The 23522-nt window shown below is 42.6% G+C and overlaps 1 protein-coding gene across 1 annotated transcript; it reads right to left on the bottom strand.

Annotated features, from left to right (window-relative positions):
- On the bottom strand, positions 1-19380 carry cpxm1b (carboxypeptidase X (M14 family), member 1b). Its single transcript, XM_042074303.1, has 13 exons — positions 18894-19380; positions 14300-14409; positions 13349-13488; positions 12925-13009; positions 11577-11727; positions 11236-11324; positions 8770-8893; positions 3675-3871; positions 3270-3449; positions 2881-3175; positions 2395-2534; positions 923-1025; positions 1-802 (listed from the first exon to the last, which is right to left on the bottom strand). Exons 1-13 carry the CDS (start codon positions 19309-19311, stop codon positions 495-497), a joined length of 2340 nt encoding a protein of 779 aa, XP_041930237.1. The 5' UTR covers positions 19312-19380; the 3' UTR covers positions 1-494.
- Positions 19381-23522: the final 4142 nt, after the last annotated feature.

Genomic DNA, 23522 nt, shown 5'->3' with positions numbered 1-23522 from the left:
GTAGGTGAAATATTTCATTTTAATGTAGATACAGTGTCAGTTCCAGACTGACTTTTGTTAGAGTTATGTAGTTTGCTATCTTTTCCCCATTTGCCAGCAACATGAGCTTACGTTTGTGGTCATTGGTAGGCTGAGTCAATTTTATTTCTATGTATAACAATTTGATTATCCTTTCGCTCTCACTCACTCTTTTTAGCATAGTGAACATCTGTCTGGATTTGAGTTTGAATAACAAAAGTATCACAATGTGTTGGACTACCACAGCAAAAAATAAGACCCCACATTGTTCCAAGACCACTATGTCAAAAAGCAAAAATAGGCCTATCATGTTCTGCCTAACCCTGAGAACAAGACTAAATGTAAGTCTAAACACATTGATCTCCCTTTTGCATTTAAAAGCACACTGTTGCCTAGAATGGCAACCCGTTTGTTCACTAGATCAAACGATAGTCCTGTTACTGGCCCGAAGCTTGGGCCAGAGGTCACTTGGCAGCCTAGTGTTGGGTCTGCCGAGCCCGGCGCTGTGATTCCCGTCGGCGGTTGAGGGCTTTGGTGGTGGTGCGGAGTTTGCGCAGGCGTAGCTGCCGTAGTCTCAGCATCAAGTCCTTGGGGATCTTGCCACCCTTGGCGATTATCTCACGCAGCCGCTCCTTGGGGGTCTTGGTAAGGCGGAAGTCACAGATGGTGGGGTAGTGGTCGTACATCACACGGCACTGCCGCTTGGAGGGGTAGTAACCCTCAGCAGTGACGGTGATGTCATATTCGCCAGGGTTCAAGAGTCGCCAGTAATCTCCATCAGGTGCTATAACAAGAGAAAAATAAACAACTCTAACCTCTTACTTACTTTGTGTGGGTGGGTTAGTTTTTTGTTCAAGTCTGTTTTTATTTCCAATCCCATGAGTCAGTGTTGCTAGTAATTCACCTGATCTGATGTGGTGATCAATGTCATCTACTTGGATGACTGCATCCGGTATTCCAGCTTCTGTGTCTTTATCTCTCACTACGCCTTTGAGTCCTCTGTGTACCTGTGTAGAAAGAATCCAAGACAAACGAGTCACAAGATGACTCACACATCTGAGAAAATGTGTTTTAAACCCTTAAAGGAGTACAAATGAACGTTCTAAAGAATATCTGGGTTCATTGAATTCAACATAGAATTTTAGAACCTTCAATTGTTGTGGAACTTAGAATGTTAAAAAACCTACACCTTTAAGGGGTTAACTATGCATAAAAGGCAATGTACAGAAAGGGAAACCCCATTCAAGCTGCAGTGCAGAGTAATACTGCACCAGCCAACTCTTTAACAGCAGCATAAGAGTGCAGACTAGGTTATAAGTACTAGTCAAAGTGTGGTAGGTGGAGATAATGGTAGAAGGAGGTAGAGGAGGGAAGAGAGGGTAGTGCATGGTAAGGCATCAGCTATAGAGAGGAGAGGGTAGTGCATGGTAAGGCCTCAGCTATAGAGAGGAGAGGGTAGTGCATGGTAAGGCCTCAGCTATGCTATAGAGAGGAGAGGGTAGTGCATGGTAAGGCCTCAGCTATAGAGAGGAGAGGGTAGTGAGAGGAGAGGGTAGTGAGAGGAGAGGGTAGTGCATGGTAAGGCCTGGGCTATAGAGAGGAGAGGGAAGAGACCATGGTAAGGCCTGGGCTATAGAGAGGAGAGGGAAGAGAGCATGGTAAGGCCTGGGCTATAGAGAGGAGAGGGAAGAGAGGGAAGAGAGGGAAGAGAGCATGGTAAGGCTTGAGCTATAGAGGGTCCGCAACTGAAGCACTCTATTTGTGGAGTTTAAAAATAATTTTAGAAAACTGATCTAATGTTTTCGATTGTGTGCGCCGCAATCACGTCTGGTGTAGCCAGTTCCACTGATTATAGTGGCAGCTAATTGTTGCCGCAGACACTCCGCGAATGCTTCAGTTATGTGCCCACCTGTTACCTCCCTTTATCACCCGGAGAGAAGAAATACTCTTTTCTGATTGGCTGGTGGGGTGGCTATTAATTCTGAATAACAGGACACCGTTCCTGATATACTATAACAACCAAAGTAGGACGACGGCAAAGAGTAGAAGTAACTCTTTGACGACGGTTGCAGCGCTCTAGAATCTTTGGTTGCAGGCTTCGCAACAATGGAATCAACTGTAAACAAGCTAACTGGGCCAACGAAAGTTCTACAACAAGCTGAACTAGTGAGCTTCTTTTTAAACGGAACCGCGTGTTTCCTTTGCTTTATAGTGGCAACCGGGTGATAAGCGGAATAACAGCCTTCGAGGTTGTGTCCAGTTATACGGAATTAATTATTTTCCCAATAATGACCGGCATTCTATACATTATCCCTTACGTAAGTGTGTGTGTTAGGTTAGTCTTGTATAGGACTAGTAATGTTTGTAGCTGATGACCTGCTCCATGTAGACCAGTAGAGATTCTTTGTTGTTCTCCCACTCCCTGGGAAGCTCACCGGCATGGGGAAACTTGTCACAGGACAACTCCACAGTGACTTCAAAGCAGTTGGTATGTAAATAGCTGAAATCATTCATGCCTAGAAGAGTAAAGTCAAGTCAGCCATTATGAAACATCAACCTTAAATGATGTAAAAGGCATAAAGCCATTGAGAGTATTGTGAATCAGCCTTATACCATTTGTTTATCCTTCAATTGTTAGAATTCAATAGGAGCCTGTCTAGAGGCCTTTTGCTTATTACCAGCTTTATTTTTACCGATTTTCCATCGTCCTGACTGAGTCTTCAGATAAATATGGTAGTAAAAATAAAACTATCACCATCCTCCATCATTCTGCCTCATTCAGTCAAGCTGGTATTGCTGATGTTGGTGTTGTGATATCTTCTAATAACCAGAAATGTCAGGACAACAAAGAGATTAACGCACTGCCCGGGACTGTGTGCCAATTGGCTCCATTGATGATGTTGTTGAAGCGCAGGAAGTCCTCGTTGTGACAGGGGCGGCGGTCTGGATCGGACATGACACGGTTGGTGCTGGCGTACACCGTGGCCAGCCAGCGGAAGAAGCTGTCATCTGGTGTGGGGGTCTGCTCGCGTGGAGCCCAGTCCTTGGTCATGTCGAAAGGGTAGGTGACCACTAGCTCCCCCCCGTGCAGGTTGGCACTGAGGACGAAGGGGATGTTCTGCATCCAGTTAATGACTGCACGGGTTTCAGACGCCACCTAAGGCAAGTCAAACAAGCACAAACTGAGTAACAAAAGGCTTGCGTTGGCTTAGAAATCACTATGAGATGGAGGGAGAGTGTACTGTACTGACAAAGGCTTCCTCGGAGGTGTACTGCTCTGGAATGGGGAAGTAGTGGTTGATGAGTTTTGACTTGTCCGTCTCTAGCTCCAGAGCTTTCCACATAACAGTGTTCAGGTCAGCAAAGTTGTGGTTCATATCAATGCCCTCGTAGCTATAGCGACCCAGTGCCCAGCCAGCTAACTCAGAACCCTGTTGAAAAAAGAGGCAAGAAGTTGGTATGCTGTGCTTTATTCACCATTATACAAATCTTCAAAGACAAAAAGATATGTATATATATTGTATATGTGAAAACAACGTGTGAGTATTTGAGATGTCAATTGTAAGGTGCAATTATTTATTAAATGTGTATAAGTTAAATTATTAAGAAATGTAACTTTGAGGACACATCAAACAGGATAACAGAACAGGTGTAACCTTCTTGTACGCCATTTCGTAGCCATCTGGGTTCATAGATGGTAGCAGGTGTATGCGTGTCTCTTTGACCAGCCTCACGATGCGTTGGTCGCCCTGTTTGTACAGCTGACACATGTACTGCATGAGGTTGAGCAGCAGCTCACGGCCCACAACCTCATTCCCATGCATGCCAGCCACGTAGCGAAACTCCGGCTCACCTGCAGAGGGCGCCCATGAATAAGATGTATTATTTGTACACTGACGCCACCTTAATAGGTAAAACATACATGGACAAGAAATGCAAATACCACATGTGCCAATGGACCCCCAACCCCCCCCCCAAAACATGAACTTGGAACATAAAGAATGTAAACACACCAGATGTTGGTACTTAAATGTTACTCAACAAACATACTTGGCTATTACATTACATTACATTACATTTGGCTGACGCTTTTTTAACCAAAGCGACTAACAACATGGTAAACAGTAAGTTTTAGAACAATTCTCACAATTTTAGGACAGTTTAAAAAAAACCCACAATTAAACCACAATTGTGACTGTGATTCTGATATTTAGGCCAACTTTATTCCACTGGTTTTAGAGTCTGCCATCATATTTATTTCTATTTTGTTTCCAGGCAGTTTTTAGTGTCCAGTGGTCAGTGTTTGTACACATTCATTGTGAAAAGGCCTTGACAGAGCTCCAGGTCTCGACTTGGTAGTAGCCTATGCACTAGCAGAGGGGTCTGAAATCTGGCACCCTCCTTCTAACAGCTCCAAAAGCATTTTCATGGCGAGTTTCTAGAAATTTCCGCCTTTGCCATTGCAGCTCCACAAGGTTGACCCTTGCCTCCCTTCCCAACCCCATCGTTAAAGCTGGTCAAGATGGCTTCTCCGAGTTCCTTGAGATGATAAACAGTCACAGTTTTGTTAGTTGGACCAGCAGGCTCCAGAGGCACTAAGAAGGTTCATCCATTTACCAACACAGGATGTAATCGCACCATCATTGGCCTGACTCAGACATAGACATGCTCCCACATGCCTCTCTACCCATAGATCTCCAGATGCCTGCTCACTCGCGCTCCCCCATGCTTAGCTCCACAGAAAGTATTCATACATTCACGGTAGGGATTTTCATCAACTTGCAACGTACACGTCTCTTCAAGCAAGATCGACTTTATTTACGTAAATATTTACATGGCATGATGAGCGGTTTTCACGCTGGCGAGTTCAGCTGCGACACAAGTTCTATCTGTTCCCACCCAGAAAGGACTCTCTTTAGGTTTGCCTGTGAATGTTACGCAACCACCCCCCCCTTTTTAGTTGGTTTTCTGGCAAGCACACCATTTATTCAGACCCAGAGTTTTCAGTGAAAGCTGGGTCTAGTTAGCCTTCCCACCACCAGCTATTCTCTGGGGTGGAGCGTAGACACTGTTCCCAAAACAGTTAGAGGCTGAACTTTGACCCTTTCCTCTGACCACAGAATCAATGCATTTCTGATGAGCACTGATGACAAACACATGTGGTCCCTAGACAATTGCAACAATGCGCCTCAGATTCAAACGATTGGACCGTGAAACCACAGGTATGAGATGAGCTTGGGCCAGCACTATCTTCAGCGAAACACACCCTTGCAAAACAGTTCTGCTGTCTTCTCAACACTTCTGGCCTTTTCAGAGAAGCTTTGGTGAATTTTCTACCAGGAAGACTTGTGGGCTAGGTGTTTATAACAAAAAGTCTGGTTGGAGTATATTTTTAAATGTCCCTAATATGTAACAGAATGGGGCTCAGACTCAACCTCAAGAAAACTTTGACAATGGTTATATCAAAGAAATGCCAAAAACCAAAATGTAAACATTAACCAGAATAAACACACTCAATAAATACATCAGAAATGTAGTTTATACGGAGAGTGCAGATAATACAATACAGTGACACATAAAGTGACACATGGTGAAGCTGGAAAGAGCTGGAGTGAAGAGCAGTCTGTCACACAGCGTCTGCAAAAGACAAGGAATCTTCTTCGAGCATGCCATGAGGCAGCAAGGTTTGGAAAGACAGAATGACTAACTGGAAAACTTGAAGAGACGAGAATCCAAGGTAGAAAAAATCCTGGAAAGCCTCGCTACCAGGCTTTGGAGTGACGCAACCAGTGTAATAATGAGTATGGGCGAAGACAGGCAGGAAATCAATGATCACCGTTATTAGGCATGGCACTCAATGAGGAGGATGATGATGATGATGAATAGGTATCGTGTTTGTTTGGTGCTTTCATTGAGCCGTCATTTTTGGTTTTACAGCAGCCCTCAGCAATAGGTTTTGGTCCTTTTTGGTGTATAATGATAATTAATATAATTGATCATTTCCCTTAGATATCTGTTGTGATCTATCAACAGAATGGAGAAGCATGTTCAAGGGCTTAATGGCCGATCACCAGAGTCCCATGATGCCAAATAATCTCTTAACTGTAATCAAGACAAAGACAGTCTTTGCATGTATCCCAAACTCCTGAAAGCCTTTTTGCACTAGGATATGAAAACAATAACTGAAAATGGAACAGGTACTTTGCTATTTCACAGTCCTAGAGTAACACACATCCACATGTTTATTTTTTTCTGTATTTCTGCAAAACACACTAAACTAGGGATGCATGAACTTGGCTTCTGTCTGAAATCTTGCTTTCATCTATGATATGCATGAAAATAATCAGGAAAAATGTAATGTTTCCAAGAACGTTTGGTACGCCTAGAGCTGTTTTGTACTGAGGTGGCCAGACTATTATTCACGTGGAGAAGTCAAACAGCCGAATATCAGTAAACAGAGAGGTGGTTCATTCATTCTACATGACACTGTAAAGGATGATGAAATGGACTGAGTCTGAGTCCACAAAATACTTGGATCCCCTCTAAAGACATCAGAATTCACTCCTTGCCCAGACTGTTAACACTGGCTGAGACCAGTGTTCAGACTGAGATAAAAAAAAACCTGGAGATTCCACGGAAGCTTCAACTTCCAGCAATCACTCCACAACGAGAACAGTATCACAAACAGATGGGACTTTTAAGCTCGTCATAAAAAGGCAGTATTGCTTCATTCCAAGCTGCATGGCCCACAATCTGACACTCGGTGTGCCATTTTTAGGTGTTTTTTTTTTTTTTTGCTGTTTCCAGGCACTTTGCCCTGCCGCAGTGCATCACTATCCGGGGGACCCGAGCGCCTTTTGAGTTCTGGCGTGAGAGGTCCTCAGAGCTGCCTGCCAGCGCTGGCCGGGCAAAGCACGCCGACGCGACGGCCAAAGCAAACACCTCGACACTCCAGGGTCAACCGGCCGAACCAATCACAGCGCTTTCTCATGAGGCACATAAGATATACTGTAGCCACTTCCCCGCCTTAAGCTTAAAGAGAGAGAGAGAGGGAGAGAGGGAGTGAGAGTGAGAGAGATAGAGGGCCAGATGTACTAACGCTTTTGCGAGGTATGTACAAACAGGCCGCAATGATGTAAAAGCGCAAACTGCCTGTCGCGGGAGCTGAAAGTGGCAGATTGCGTTTGTCATGTCATGCATATGCATTCATGGGAGGATCCAGGGGAAAGTGGGAGTTTGACGTAAAAAGATGGGAGGGGAAGAGTAAAGAGCGCCTAATTATGTATTCCGTGGTATAAGACTGCTCCTAAAAAAGCGCACGTCTATTCTGCGCCTAAAAACTTCCGCCTTGTAAAAGCAGGTGTTAATCCAAATTGCAGTTCAATGCGTCAATAAGAGAACCTTTCAAAGACAACAGAATCGCTATTTAGAGCACCAGTTTTTGTGGTGAAAGTATTTGTACTACCAAAAGCAACCGCAACTTTCGTTGGCCTTTCGAATGTCTTACTTTAACTTTCATGTCATTCACTTAAACTTTCCTACTTGCTAGATTTGACCAATCTTCCATAGCCTACATGCACACGTAGTTTGAGTACAACTACTGATCTTCATTATCTCCCTGCTTGTTTACATCTTATCATGTATGGTATTATTTCATGATCGCTAAACGTTTGATTCTTTTTAATGTTGTCATCAGTTACAGTAACTTCATTCAACTGCGCTTGTATGTAGGCTCTGCCATTCAGTTATGGACGTTCGTAAATTGCGTTTATGGGCGGAGAAAGGCAGAGAAATGTGCAGTTTACACTAAGGATTGAACGATTGATAAATACGACGGAAACTTGGGTCTGACAGCGTTCGCAATCTGCGGTGTGTCCATGACGCTGATAACGCTACGTTCGCAAATGTACGTACATTTGGCACAGAGAGTTTTATTTAAGTGCATTAATAAGTTTTTTTTATCATAGCTCAATTTTGACATACAAATTTAAATTTCCTTTTCATCTTGATATTACCAAAAATATGGTGAATCTTAGTTACTAGTTTCATTTTATGTATGGATTAATTTATTAATTAAAACAAATAGTCTTATTGTTGAAGTTTAGCAGTCATAAGTTTACTTTTCTTAGTTGCTGTTTTTGTTTGTGTGTCTGCTTTGGCAACACTATACCACATGGTCATGCCAATAAAGCTCTTTTTGAATTTGAATTTGAATTTGAGAGAAAGAGAGAGAGAGAGAGTGAGAGAGAGAGAGAGAAAGAGAGAGAGAGGAGAGTAAATCAGTGCAGTTCCCCTCCGGCTCCAGACATTGGTGCTTTCATATGAGTAATCTGGGCTCTGTGAGTGTTTATGAGCTACAGGACCAGTATTAGAGTTAACAAAGCTGCTGACTTAATGAATGAGGCCCAGCATGTGAACCCCACGACTCCTGAAGATGAAGTGAGTAAACAGTGTTTAAACACACACACACACACACACACACACACACACACACACAAGCACGAACACTCACACTAACTAACACATACGCAGAGAGAAAGACCACTGAAGCATTGTTCTCATAAACTGCATTTAAGAGTCCAGGTGTGACTCACTGGCTACCAGTTCACCAAACTTCTCATACATACATACATTTCCCTTCATCGCCACATGACAGACATTAAAACCTGCTGTTCCCTCTCACACACTTTCCCACAATGCCAAGCTCCTCTTTAACTGTGGGACTGTTACAGCGCCGGCTCACTCTCTCACCTAGCTCGTGTTTGCCTGGGTTGTCGGAGATTTCCATGACGTACAGCTTGAGGCCCGTGTAGCTCTTCCCGATGCTGTAGATGCGGGTGATGTCCGGACACGCCTCGTGGACTGACCTCATGAGCTGGGCAGAGAGAGACACATAAACAAGAGTGGTCTGTCCCTAGGGTCCAGTAGTCTTGGTGTTTTCGATGTTTCTTTTTAGTAATTAATTTACTTTATTATCATGTCAATTATATTATATTTTATTATATCATATCAATTTACTAATACTTTTAGGCTGGCAATGCACTGGACACCATTCAGGGGAGCATAGTGTCCTTTATCTGTGTACAGAATCTGCCATCAAACTTGTATAATGTGTTAATTGGTGTTGAGTAGGTTAAAGATTCTTTCCCAAACATTTGTCACTTTGTATTTAAAGATAGTAAAATCATATATGTGGTAGCTTGTGTAAAATACTACTTCACATACTACTTCTAACTTTCTTGGAATAAATTCTTGGAATTTGTTGATGCCATTTTTTATTAAATGTAATAAAATGAAATGTACATTTTCGTATTTTCCAGACTATAAGTCACACTTTTTTTCATAGTTTGGCCGACCCTGTGACTCAGGTGCAACATACTGTATATATATTTATATATATGTTTTTTTCCTCTTCATGAAACATTTTTTGACTGGTGCGACTTATAGTCCGGAAAATACGGTAATTTTTATTTAATGTTATGTACAAAATGAGCTACATTAATTTTCAGATAGATAAATAAAACGAAAAGATAAAAACAGCGCTGACACTGGTGGCTGAAAGGAGGACTCAACTGCCTTGTGTGTGAGTGTGTGTGTGTGTGTGAGTGTGTGTGTGTGTGTGTTAATGTACTCAGTGTTACGCAATGATGGTCAAGCTCACCACAGAGCCGCCCGCTGCAGTAGCACTGGCCTAGCTTGGAAGGGAAAAAAAGGACAGAGCTGGAATAATATTTGTTCACTGGAAAGACTGTGGAGCCTCAGACCACAGGCCTGCGCTGAGAGGGTGCCACTGCCAATCACGAAGACGGCCACGCTGGGAGGGGGAGAAGGAGGATGCTGGGAGCTTTGGTTACCTTCGCCACGAGTTTACTGGCTTTTAAAGTAACACGATGGAAAAATTGGTATTTGTACCCCTTGATGTCAATCTTCAACACCAAGGTGCTAGCCAGTGCCTCTAAAACCAATACAAAAGTGCAATGTTACCTAGTGCAATGCCTGGAATTCTGGAGGCTCGTCAGAGATTTCATTCTTCATATTTTAAGGCACACTATGCAGGTTTTTTAGCTTAATATGCAAGTTTTTTTGGCTTAATTTACCTTCATTTAACAGCTTCAGAGTCATTGGAATGGTTATATGACTTTTTTCGGGTTGAATGGTGGCCGTCTCACTTCCCCCTAGCGCCTGTGAGCGGAAAAACCACCCTTGCAACTGCGGGCCGGCGGGCCGACGGCCTCAGTGTCAGGAAGTATAACGAGTGTAACGAATTGCTTTACTGCATTCAAATACACATACACGCCAGGCACCGGCTAGAAAAAGGTAGTGATGGAGTTTCTCAGACATTCGTCATGACAAAGCCAGCAAAAAAGAAGCAAAAACTGAGAAAAAAACTGAGAAAGGAAATTGCCAATACTGCATAGTTTACCTTTAAGTCAGTGTAGCATCAGAATGAGTTTGAAGCGTAATTTCAAAAGAACTGCACTGTGTTGCTTCAACAAGATTCTCAGCGATTTTGGCATTGCTGTGGTGTTTTTTTTTGTTGTTTTTTTTAATTTTTTTATTTTTTTTCTGTATTAGTCAGCAACTGTGCAAGTGTGCAACAGCCTGTCTGAGATACGGAATTAATGAACAAGATGGAGGCCAAGAACTCCACGACTTAAAGCTGTCGAGGAGTGGAGCTTCCTGTGCCAAGTTAACAATGTGACTGTCTGACTGGTACATTTCCTTTCCATGTGAGTCTGCTTTTTAGAAGAACACCTAAATCTCAAAATGGGTTGAGTCCTGGATTCTTAGAAAGCAGAATTTGAGACTTTTTGTAACTTACTGAAAATGGCTTAAAGTGCAGTTTTCACATTTCACGCATGTCTTCCTCACTCACAGTTGTTTTTAAGATGTGCCAAACAGTCTCTCTCATCCGTGAAGTACTTAGAGACATACTATCTGTTTAAAATACCTACATCAAACACAGCTGCTGCATGCAGTGAACGCAAATGAGAAAAAGACGTGTTCTCATGACAAACTTGACATTGAGACTGGCTTTGAGACTAAAACATATGCCATGATTTCACGGAAATGTGACCTGTGCTCTAGTCAACCTAGTGAGTGACAACATTGCAAAAGGTATGGGGTACAATTTCTCTAAAACTGGTCAAATAAGGTACCGCTGATTTCAGCCTTAACTGTAGTACAATACAGCATTTCTCAAGACAACCATCCTACCTTTCTCATCTCTTTGTAGTTGTGATGTCTGAAGTCCAGCTTGTCCCTAGAGCCCTCCTCTTCCTGCCACATGTAAATGTTGTTTGGGTCTGAGGATGGTATTCACACAGTGTTAAGTCTAGACCTGCATGGTGATTCATGGACATAGTAATCAATCATCTGCATAAAGACACAGATGCACACAATCTGTGTTTCAACCATTGTGTAACCATGTGAATGTTCTTACGTGTGTCATTTGTGATTAAGATCTTAAGAAGTTTGTTGGTGTTGCTGAGGGTTGATTTCTTGACAGACGGTATTATTGGGGGTTAAATGGGTGATTGTAGGACATGCAGTCATACCTGGAATAGGACATCCCAGAATCTCAGCCCTCAGGCATATGGTGCCATTTTCATACCAGGTCTGAGGGTTGATGCGGATGTAGCGGGCCACCATTGATTCTGGGAAAACGGCCAAGACTGGGGTATAGGTGTCCACATTTCCTTCAAAAACCTACGTTTATCACACACATTACAGACCATTAACTCATTGAATGCCAAGCTGTTTTCGGAAGCTTTGTCCTAGAGTGCCAGCAATCTAGACCATTGTTGATGATTTTTGTACAGCCACAGTATATTCTGTGTTATAGCTATGAACACATACAATGGCTCGTTTAAAAGGTGACACTTTAAGCTCTCAGTGGGTGCGAACCGTGTATTTCTACACGCCTCTGTTCCTGAGAAATCCCAAGCTAAACAGTGGCTAGTTTTCATCAAAATAGCTGTTTTTTTCTAGAAATGGAGAAATATCGTCTTTCATGAAATATGAAGTGTTGCCTGTAAACTTTCCGGGAAGTGATCAGCGAGACCTGGCGAGACTGCCACCTAGTGATAGACCCACGAAAATGGCCTGGTTTTGAGCTGACGTGGATGCGTCACTGATTCGACCCAAAGCGGCAAACGAGTTATGATAAAATGTCCAGATATATGTCCAGATTGTGCGTTTTCATGAGTTTTCGATCGTCATATATTTCATTTCCATTCATCACAGAGTTCCCAAAATCACATATAAGGTGTGTTAGAGTGTCTAGTTTCGTAATTAAAAAAAAAAGCTAAAAACTTAATATTACGTTTTTGGCACTCAATGAGTTAAGCTAACAACAAAACCAGATTTTACTATGCTCAGAACTCTACAGTTCAGGTCGTGGAGTTCAGACAGCAGGAATCACATTCCACTTTCTGTACTGCCCATTAGATTGTGTGTGTGTGTGTGTGTGTGTGTGTGTGTGTGTGTGTGTGTGTGTGTGTGCTGGCTTTCCCTTGGCACGGCCTGGCACAAAAAAAAAGGACTGCAACAGGCAGGGCAGGCTTTCCAAAATAGCCACTTAACTCTGTGCCCAAATGCCAACGACAACCATGCCCGTTAGTGCCCTGGCTAGTCCCTGTGCTCGGGGAAAAGAGTGTGGAAGGAGAAATGATCCACTAATACAGTATGATGCTATGAGGCTAACGATGAAGAATGAATACCCAACTAGCCAGGTCTCTGTGGGCTGTGTGATTCTGTGACAGCACAATCTTTGTGATTTGTGACCTCGTTCTAGAAATGTGGGTCCCTCCCCATGGAACAGTCCAGTTTCTGACATTGAAAAATGCATTACATAACCTACTGGTGTGAATGTGGCCACAGTGTATCAGGACTGGTTATGCTCACCGCCTCATCTGTCCCATTCATGCACAGCTTCCATGTGATTGAGTCGTTGCTGAGCTGAACCTTGTAAGTCTCCACAAAGTCCCAACTGCAAAAGAACACATCTACTGTAACTATTTACCTAGCTTTACATTCACCTGTGTATTTTACATAGTTTTTGTTTTGTTATTTCAGCATAGATTTAAGTCTAGTTGAAACTAAAAGCTAAAAACTCAGTTCAGTTTGGTGAATAAAATGATTATCTGAACCCACTGGATTTAACCTTTAGCTATGTCACAGATTATGTCCCAGAATGCATACTGAGCCCTCACAAATATCATAGATCCATTCTCATTAACTATAATATGCCAATGCAATGTGTATGACTGGAGTTAATAGTTAATAGTTGTGTGTTTAATCTGTGCAGACCATCGAGAGGGACACTGACCTCCAGATGGACATGCGGCCCTGCAGAACGACCCCAGTGAAGCGGGTGAGCGTGAGCGCGTCCACCTGCAGCCACTGCTTCTTATCCTCATACTGTGCACACCAGGCCCCGTCGTAGATGTCTCCGTCCGCAATACCAGACTACAGAGGAGGCATGCACACACACACGTACACACAGACACACACACACACACACACACACACGCACACACAGACACACACAGACACACACACACACACACACGCAGACACACACACACACACACACATATGTTATTATTGTTGTTGTACCATTGTCATTGTTTTATGTTTGTTTGTAAGCACTTTGGTTCAACTCAGTTGTTTTTAAATGTGCTATAGAAATAAAGTTGACTTGACTTGACTTGACACACACACACACACACACACACAGACAAATACTTATTTCCACATTACAGTAAACAACCTAGCAGAGCAGTACATATACCACAAGGAGCAGATGGAACAGATGTATTGGCAGACCACAGCACAGACAATGGAAAGAGAGTATAGACAGTCCAATGTAGTGTTCTCTCCAAGCATGGTACCAGCCAATAACGGTTAGCAATGAACAGTGTTTTGCAAACATACACAGATGAAGATTTGCAGTCTTCAGAATGTTACGACTACATAAGATAACAGTTTTGAGTCCTAAGAAAAGACACAGATTACAATCCGCAGTGTGAGGATTTCTAGCGGTTAAAGTAAGACATTAGAAACTACTGTTCTCTTGTCATTTGTTCCTCATTTGAATCACAGAAAATAAGCTGCCAGGAATATTCATACTCCATGTCTGAAGAGTTGCTGCTTCATAGTTACCGGTACTTACTCCAAAGTCAACAGTACAGCATGCAGTTCATGTGGAAATGTTATGATGTTACATTTTCCTCCTCATCAATCGTGCATGCTCATTGTCATTGCTGTTCAGGCCCACCTGGATGTTGAGCCTCCCCCGATGCGGTCCCAGCCCTGTACGCTGGTAGGACGATGCTGTCAGCTGTGTGTCCTTCACCCGCAGAGACTTCAGACCGAGAGGAGGGCATTCTGGGAGAAGAGAGAGTCATTCAGACCATTCAGAACATGACTATAAGTTGATAAGTATGACAAATGTAAACACCATGTTATTGTAAATTGCTCACTGAATTGCAATAGAAAGCAAATCGACATACGAGTTGCTCTATTTAAGAGCACAGAATGCAGGTCCTTGGTGCACTCCTGCATTCTGATATGTCAGGTCTAAAGGGCCGATCACACCAAGAACAATAACTATAACGATGACTATAACCACAAAGATAACGATAAAGGCGTCCACACTGACCAACAATAAGCAAAGTCTCTCCTTGTGTTAATGAATGTGATGGATAAAATGTGATGGGTTCTGATGGGTTCTGATGTGTTGTTACATTTTTATCGTTCTCAAAATCGCTCTGAAAGTGATCCCCAAAGATATCGTTCTTCATGTCGTTATCGTTATAGTTTATGTGTGAACGTCGTCATTCATGATATTTTTGTGTTATCGTTGTTGGTGTGAACGGCCCTTAACCCAGGAAAGCACTGACACCTCAAGCACATGCTTTTCTCTATGACAATCACAGAACAGTGGCCAGTATTATATACATAGAGTCCATGTGCATTCTATAGCATAGTAAGTACTCATGTGTGTGTAAGACTGAGTGAGTGAGAGAGACAGTGAGAGGATGGAAAGAAAATGAAAAGAAAGGAAATCTCAACAAAAGAGAGGGGAAAAAGAAGTCCCACAATTACCATCTCTCCAACTGAGAGGGCAGACAGACTTCTATTGTTTGAGAAGTTCATCTGGGTCCACCAGCCATCTAAACATACACGAACCCCAAAGCCAAGGCCTTTTTTTTTGTCAGTTCAGTGTTTGTATAAAACCTGAATACCCCCTTTTGCCTTTGAAGCCTGCTGGATCTCTCAGCTGACTGCATTGTCACGGATCAAGAGTGCAAACTTATCAGTGTTTGTTGGTTCTGGCTCCACATGTCCCTCCTCCCACTCCGTAGTACCCTCTTACTACCCTGAGGGACTGTGAGCAATCAACTTTTGGCTTAAAAGATAAGCCTCTAATATGCAATAAAAGCGCAGGCGTTTTCACGGTGCAGTAAAGCAGAGGGTCTTATCACTGCATGAGCTGCCCAAAACTTATGATTGGCGGTCTTAAGACCCTTGGTTGACTTTGTGTTGACACAATGCTGGAGACCATAAAACATCTCTCCGACTGAAAGAAGCACTGAGGCATGCAGTGCAAGGCCAGCATCCATCTTTGCCGCTATCTGGACTGCTCCAGAGCTTAGGATAACATCCCCCGGAATGGGACATTTGAATGTTAGGGTTTGGAATACGGGTTAAACTAACAGAACAAGCTGAGGGGAACATGCGATCGAGACCTTCTCACTGGCCTTTGGGGCACACACACACGCACACGCACACACACACAACCCTTTATTGTTTCCCCGTGGTTCTCGTTTTTGTGGATTCCAGAAAAAGGGGCCTCACACCCCCACATTCAGGCCTCGAGTTCCTCAGAGGAAGTCTCCCAGAGAGCAGGGTCACCAGCTGAAGTTGGGAGCCAAACTCGCCATGAGACCCATGCAGTACACACTGGGGAAAAACAGACTAAAAACTCCCCTCCATGGATATCAGGGAGAAAGAGGGAGGGAGAGAGAGAGAGCAGGAGAAACAGACCAGGGAAGATGGGGAGGAAATTCTGCAGATGGCTAGCCCAGACTCTGCAAGGCAAAACGTAGGGACTTTTTTACTTTCAACAGGAAGTCTCAGCATACGGAATGTCTGTTCTCTTTGAGTTCTGTTGAAAAATAGTTTGGGGCAAACCAGATAAGTTGAACCTTGTCAAACATTTTTAAGTATAGGTTATGTAAGAGAGGAACAAATAAACAAGACAATTTCCTCAACAATTTCCTCACATCTTATCAGTGTAAATTCCATGACAAATGATTTCCACTAAACCCCAAGCTTCTGGCCAAACTACAAATAAAAAACATTTTCAGAGGCATTGTAGGTCATGTTGTAGTGTTCACCAACTCTCAATGCTATGATAAGTGATACTGTGTATCTGTATATCTCTGTGCCTCTAGCCGAAACCTTTCAAACACAATGCATATTACCAACAATCTTATTCCTATCTCCATGAACTGTGTGTAGAACTACATATTGACACTCCATTAAGGAACATTAATCAGCCTCTTGTGAAATGGCTAGCCTGCCCTCAGACACTGCTGAACACCACATTGTTTTGAGTCATGTTCAGTCGGCCAGTCACACTCCCCAGATGTTGTCATATGATACTTCTCAAAAACAAAAGCAGACCATAACACTCGCTGCACTAATAGCAGATTGACTGACACTTTATTTGGATAGCCTGATTGAAACACTCTATAAACAGTCAGTAAATCCTGTAGAAGCTATGCGTTTCCTTATAACTAGCCTAATTTCTCAAATTTCTGTCAACTATATATCCATTAACGTCAACCGAAAACTTGACAATATCTGGCACTTCACTGTTAGTCTACCCTTTACTTATTCATATTCCTCAAGATCAGAAGAGTGTCAGCAAATTGTCCATGAACAACTATCAAAAAAAAGTGAAATGATTAAGGTGTGTTATATAGCTGAGAAGACAAATGACTAGCGAAAGAGTAGCGAAAAGCAAATGTAAGCACACAGTTGTAGGCGGCAACTGCAGGCTGACGGACCACCAGAGAAGCTGTCAGCTTGATACTGAAGCTTGCAGAGAAGCACAACGTCTCCCCGTCTGAAGCATGATAAACGTTGCAGCACCAGCCTTCAGTTCTACACAGTATGATAACATACTTATGTCCATGTTATGCATACCACATACACCTCTATGCTAATTAGAAGCTGCATACATACGCATCACTGGTTTCTCTGTTTTCACTGGTTTCTTTGGCATTTCTTTGGCTTCTTTGGCCTTTGGCTTCACGGGGGCTGGCGTGGACTTCCCAACAGTGGTGGCTTTTTTAGTGGCCTTTGGGTTTTTGGGCACAACTTTGGGCTTCTTTACCATGTTATGCCCCTTTCCTACCTTTGTACTCCTCGCGATCCTACAGAACAACTTGGCTGCAAAAAATGGCAAAAGCAAGCTCATGAAACTGAGAAAACAAGTTTTGTTTTGTGGACGAATAAATGAATGAAAGAACAACAAATTGTTTCTACACCCTTGCTTCTAGGGAGGGAGGAAGAGTCTTGAGTTCCTGACTTGGAAGAGACAGCAGGATTAATTGTGGTTTGCCTGCAGGGCAGTGAGTGAGGCAGACAGAGAGGCAGACCGAGTCTGAAGTGGAGCAGAAGAGCTGATTCAGCATCTCACTTGGGTTTGGGGGGGGGGGGGGGGGGGGGGGTCTCCAAGCCATTATGGGATGTTTGGGTTGACCCAGATTTTTGACCCAGTGTAAGGCCCAATGTGCATACAAATGGAAGCACTCACATTTACAAGGTCTGAGCTGATGCATTTACATTCGGCTTTGCCAGGTTTCAGAATATCATTTCAACTGTAAGGTTACATTTGTTCTCTCTATGAGACTTTCGGAAACAATTATGTGTTTGAACTCAATTTGAATGTTACACAACCAGTTTCCTGGGAGGAAAAGAAAAGATAATGGCACATTGGCTTTTGCTTTAAACTGACATACTTTTGATTTCTTTCAGTGGTGATAATACATTGCTCTGAATTTCCTTCATGGTTAAGTGCAGCACACTAGAATAGTTTTCTCTCCTGCATGCACAACACACACACACACCACACACACACACACACACACACACAAATATAGATATATATTGGGCTATATACACACACACACACAAAGGCGAAAAGAGAATAGAATGAGTGTGCCTGTTGCACACTGGTGCATCTGGTTTCCATCAGTGACTGATAAACTAAGAAATATTAGCCCTCCCTTATGCGCGCACGCACACATACCACACACACACACACGCACGCGCGCGCGCGCGCGCACACACACACACACACACACACACACACACACACACCCCTTTGACCCATTTCTTGTACATTGTACATTTTAGACAGAAACATCTAGCCTACTGTAACTCGGTTTCCTGACAATTTCATGCAATGCTTCATTTTCCGTGTTTCACTGATCATATGGAAATATTAAAGTTCATTAAAAGCATCACCACAATAACAACAACACAAGGCAATACATACAGTTCGATCTCAGATGGAATCTTAAGTGTGAAATCTCTATGACAGCTGGCAATTAAAGGAGCACGCAACCTGGTCTGCCTGCAGAATTATGTAACTGCGCGCGATGTTCAAAAACAGACAACATGGGCCAACATGCATCATGCACTTCCACTTTAACAAATTACTTATGGAATAGGTCAGTTAATAAGAGCGTCAATACAAATAAACCACATCTATTCAAATACATTTTGACATTGTGTTTGAAGGACCGTTAGCCTAAATTTAGCTCACAGGCAGAAAGCCTAAATTAATGTCTCACCTAACTCAGGTGGCTCATTGTCTTCGGCTTTGTCCCATACTCTCCTTTCCACGTTTTTGTCGATTTTCTCATTCAAGTCTTCGGTGGTAAAATGCACAGTACTGGACGTGTTGCTCTTTGTTTCAGTCTTTGCAGTAGTAGTAGTAGTAGTTTTTGCATTTGACCATTTGGAACCTCCTATAGTTGTCGTTTCTGTTTTAACTGCGGTGACTATTTTAGTATCATCGGTTGGCTTGGTAGTTGGGATGAAGGTGGTCGTCAATACAGGAGCCAAGGTAGTAGGTCTACTACTGTTGTTTGATATGCCAGTCCCGTTTGTGCGGTCCTGCCTTTCCAAATAGACCAATGAAACATTACCACAACTAGATAATCGCGTAATGCATATAAGAGCAAAAGTAGAAAATAACACAAAAGCCATGTCTCCTTCGTGCAAAATCAGAACGAAAATTGACAATTGTGCAGATTCTCAAGTCCTCATAATTGGCCAAACCCCGTAATTCGTCGATAACATGCGCAGACAAGTTTAGGGAGTAGACTACGGACAAACTTTTGCCGTAATACCCTGCACAGATGGAACGGTGGTAAATGTTCAAACATTTCATGATATGTAGGCTAATATGAAAGCATGTGTGTTTTTCTATTTCTTTTCTATTGTGTGATTTGTCTTTCTATTTGTTTAAAGGGCTTAATAATGTAATCTTATTTCTAAACAATATTTTGGATCTATGTGCTTGGTTACCTCACAACCGGACAGACACAACAATAAGTACTGAAAGTGCACCCTCTGGTGGAAACGATAGTGTGCAATGTACTACAGCCTACAACCAATACTGAGAAAAACAGATTAAAATGTTGTCTGAACAACAGTTAAAATAGAGAAAAGTAAGACCCACAATTCGTAGGCCTAGTTGCATCTTACGATAAAATATTTAGCAAGTTATTACAGAGCTACATTTGACCAAAAAGATTTATAGGAATCGTATAGTGGCCTACTAGGCTATTTTAAGATCAAGTAGCCTAATCTTGTAGGAATACTATACTATAGTATTTTGGGACACACTATAGAAGTAGGATTAGCCTACTATAAGACTGTAGCCTACTATCGGAACACAAGACAGGGTAGCCTAAGGATATTACAGATGTAGGCCTATTACACTCTACCATATTACTACTGTGTTTTTAGACAGTTATATATTCTTTTATATATGTAAAGCACTTTGTAACTTTGTTTAGATAAGCGCTCTATAAACAATGATTATTATTAATAATATTTGTATTATTATTACCACAGAACTAGAAGTAGCCTAGGGGAACTCATGTCATGAAGACGTTGAAGTTGTATTTCATTAAGACTAATGAAGAACATCTCATATCATAGGCCCCTTTGCTTAAAAGAACACGACCTTTGCGTTTCAGTTAACCTTTAATTCCCCATCTAGAACGCTGAAAGCTGAACGGCTTCTTCTGTTTCATATTATGTTCAATAGCCTAAGCCTAGGCCACAGAAGTAAATGGAAGAGTCCTCACTGGCTAATTTATCATCGTTAAATTGTTACCCATGCAACTGGAAACGTGTATGGGTGTTGATGTTAAACAAGTTAACTCACGTCTGTCCAGTAAAGTATGTAAAATGCCAGTTTTTTTTATGTTAGTGTAGCCTATTTTCAGATTACACTAGGTGGCGCCTAAAGACAAGCTTACAGATATGAACACACTGCATGCGATGGCCGCGACTAAGTAGCTTACTGTGCATACGTGTATGGTATTCTTTTTCCTAAAGTGAACTGACATGTTTTTGTTTGTTTGTTTGTTATTAGTCATACTGTTCTGCTTCATATTGTTCTTCATGAATAAGCAGGGCTTGTAAGACCATGGATAGCCTACTGTCAAAAGACAAACACCTCTTTAAAGGCAACACACTATCATTCTTCTCTAAGATAAACCTCAAATTCATTAAAAAAAAACAATCATAAAACTGATTTAAAAATCAAACTTATTCTTTAATTTATATGATGCAAATATAAAACCAAAATTGTGAAAATAAAAATATAAAACAATTACATGATCTAGCTAAAGTAAACACTTTTATTTAACAACTAACCCTTGTTTCTTTGAAAAACCCAATCTTTAGATTTGTATACTTCAATTAGCCTGTAGTCCAGGTGTTATTATAAATCGATGACTTCACTTTGCATAATGCAGATAAGTTTTGATAAGGTAAAGTGCACTGAGGCATACAGGCTACTATAATCTCATGTAAAGCTTTAATTCATGCCTGCTATTCAAATAGGGCCATTGTAAGATGTTCTGTTTTGAAGGCACTCTCAGGCGTGTAGCCTGTCTTGTGGGAGATGGAGAATACAGCACTCTGAGGTAAGAAGGTCACAGCAGTTTAGTCATTCTGTGTGGTTTTCTTTTTTGCTGCTTTCATTTACAGAAACACAACAAAGACCCTTTCAGAACATTACACAAGTTACAAAAACATATTTGTGTGTGTGTGTGTGTGTGTGTGTGTGTGTGTGTGTGTGTGTGTGTGTGTGCGTGCGCGTGCGTGTGTGTGTGTGTGTGTGTGTGTGTGTGTGTGTGTGTGTACTGTATGCATTGCCCACATATGCATATATGTGTTATGCTTGATATTTAGCAGCTCGTGCACTGGATAGATTTTCATCCAGCAATGAAATAATCCATGCTGTTAGTTCCAAAATACCACCGGCTTGACAGGAAAAATAACATTAATCTTTTTTAAAAGATCACATTTTTACAGCATGTTCAGTAACAGACAGTTCCATATGCCACACTGTTATCCATTTCAAACAAACACAAATTCATTATCCTCTTACAAGTTGAATTTGAATACTGAACGATAGAATGTTGTGAGAAAGCACAGGGCTATGGACCAGGGCGGTTGGCCTTTGCCCTCGTATGCAACATCAATAGTTTCATCTGTAACGTAAACCAGGAAGGAAAAGTCTTCAGGGTAACAGTTGCTCCCTCCGGTCTGATTGAGTATAATAGTTCTCTTGAATATACTTCCATAAATTGAATTGCTAATTACGATCGGATCTCACAGATACATTAAACATGACCCTCCTGGTTTTACATTGCATCATAAAAATTAGCTTGGCGTTGTAAATTTGAGCAATTCCGCCAACAGTGCCGGACTGTTTTGCTCGCAGAGGCCAGCAGATATGTTTTAGAGATACAGCGCAGCGTGATGTCATTTTACATTTCAACCACAGTATCCTGTGTAGGTGAGAGTGCTGCATAAGCTCCGTCTCGGCGGAATCAGTGGATTTGCTTGCATATTAAGGAACAGAGCCCATGGAGTCTTCCTTCCCATTGCAGCTTCTGTTGTTATTTCAAGTGGAAGGAGCCATCAGTGAGTGCCACGATCATTAGTCTTAGGTTTTCTGCTGCTTATTTGAGCTGCTTACTCACACTGAGTGTGTGTGTGTGTGTGTCTAATATATTGTGATTGTTGTGATGAGCGTTCGTTTGTGTGTGAGACGTCCGAATGTACAGTATGTCCGAATGTGAGTTCAGAGGTTCATGTGTGTCTGTGTGTCTGTGTGTGTTCCACAGGTCCAAGCTTGTGTGTGCGTGACTGTGTTAATGTGCTCTTGTGTGCTCTTGTGTGTGTGTGTGTGTGTGTGTGTGTGTGTGTGTGTGTGTGTGTGTGAGTGTGTGTGTGTGTGTGTGTGTGTGTGTGTGTGTGTGTGTGTGTGTGTGTGTGTGTACTCACAGCGGAGGTCTGAGGTAGAGCAGCACGCCGCTCCTTTAATGACCTCTGAGAGGGACAGGCCCAGGCCATGCACAGGGAACCTGAGAACCTGCTGGGTAACTTCTGTTGATCTAAGCCAGGTGAGGGGCCCCACTCACTGGTCTGCAAATGCTATGTGTGTGTGTGTCTGTGTGTGTGTGTGCATATGTGTTTATTCATACATGCTTATATATATGTCAAGTCCATACATTGCATTGCATAGCTGTGCATTTAAGTTAACAGCCTAATTTCAATATGTACTTACGGCAACATTTGTACATGTCGTCCATGTCTAATTCTGACCTTGTGTGCCTAGCGTGTGTGCCTAGCGCGCGCGCGTGTGTGTGTGTGTGTGTGTATGTGCGTGTGTGTGTGTGTGTGTGTGTATTCAGTGAGCACATCTTTATGTGTGGCTGTACTGATGGAAGCCAGCTGAAAAAGGGGGAGTCTGCGTTTAGCCCCGTAAACCCTCGTACGGCCACGGGACTCTCGTTTCACTGCACCTTGTGTGTGTGTGTGTGTGTGTGTGTGAGTGAGAGACAAGTGTATCCTTCACGACAGGGGGAAAGGGGAGATTTAGAGTAAACGCCGGAGTGCTCGGCCGCGCGCTCTCACCTTTCCGTGCGCCGTGAAAGGCAAATAAACCCCGCACTCGCCCCCTCTCAGCAGGTGGACGCGGCCCGCACTGCTCCTGCACGGCAGGGCCACGCTCATTTCTAGCCGTTTGTAGCTCCAGGCGATACGAGCCAAAGTGAGAGAATGACATCTGGACACCACTGACCAAGTAGTTCACTTCTAGTCTCGCACTCACACACTTCCTCATATGAAACGTGCTGTGGGAGAAGGAGGGGGAGGCAAGAAAGAGGATT

This window comes from Alosa sapidissima, chromosome 20 (genome assembly GCF_018492685.1).
Source record: "Alosa sapidissima isolate fAloSap1 chromosome 20, fAloSap1.pri, whole genome shotgun sequence".
Classification (NCBI taxonomy): domain Eukaryota; kingdom Metazoa; phylum Chordata; class Actinopteri; order Clupeiformes; family Clupeidae; genus Alosa; species Alosa sapidissima.
This window is presented reverse-complemented; position numbering and strand designations above follow the sequence as displayed.

Excerpts from the sequence above, each read along its gene's own strand:
- cpxm1b (XM_042074303.1), bottom strand. The coding sequence starts at position 19,311 with ATGGCTTTTGTGTTATTTTCTACTTTTGCTCTTATATGCATTACGCGA. Across the intron at positions 11,325-11,576 it reads TCTGGGATGTCCTATTCCAG|ACCCAAACAACATTTACATG; the intron begins GTATGACTGCAT and ends TACCATCCTCAG. Across the intron at positions 803-922 it reads TGATCACCACATCAGATCAG|CACCTGATGGAGATTACTGG; the intron begins GTGAATTACTAG and ends CTCTTGTTATAG.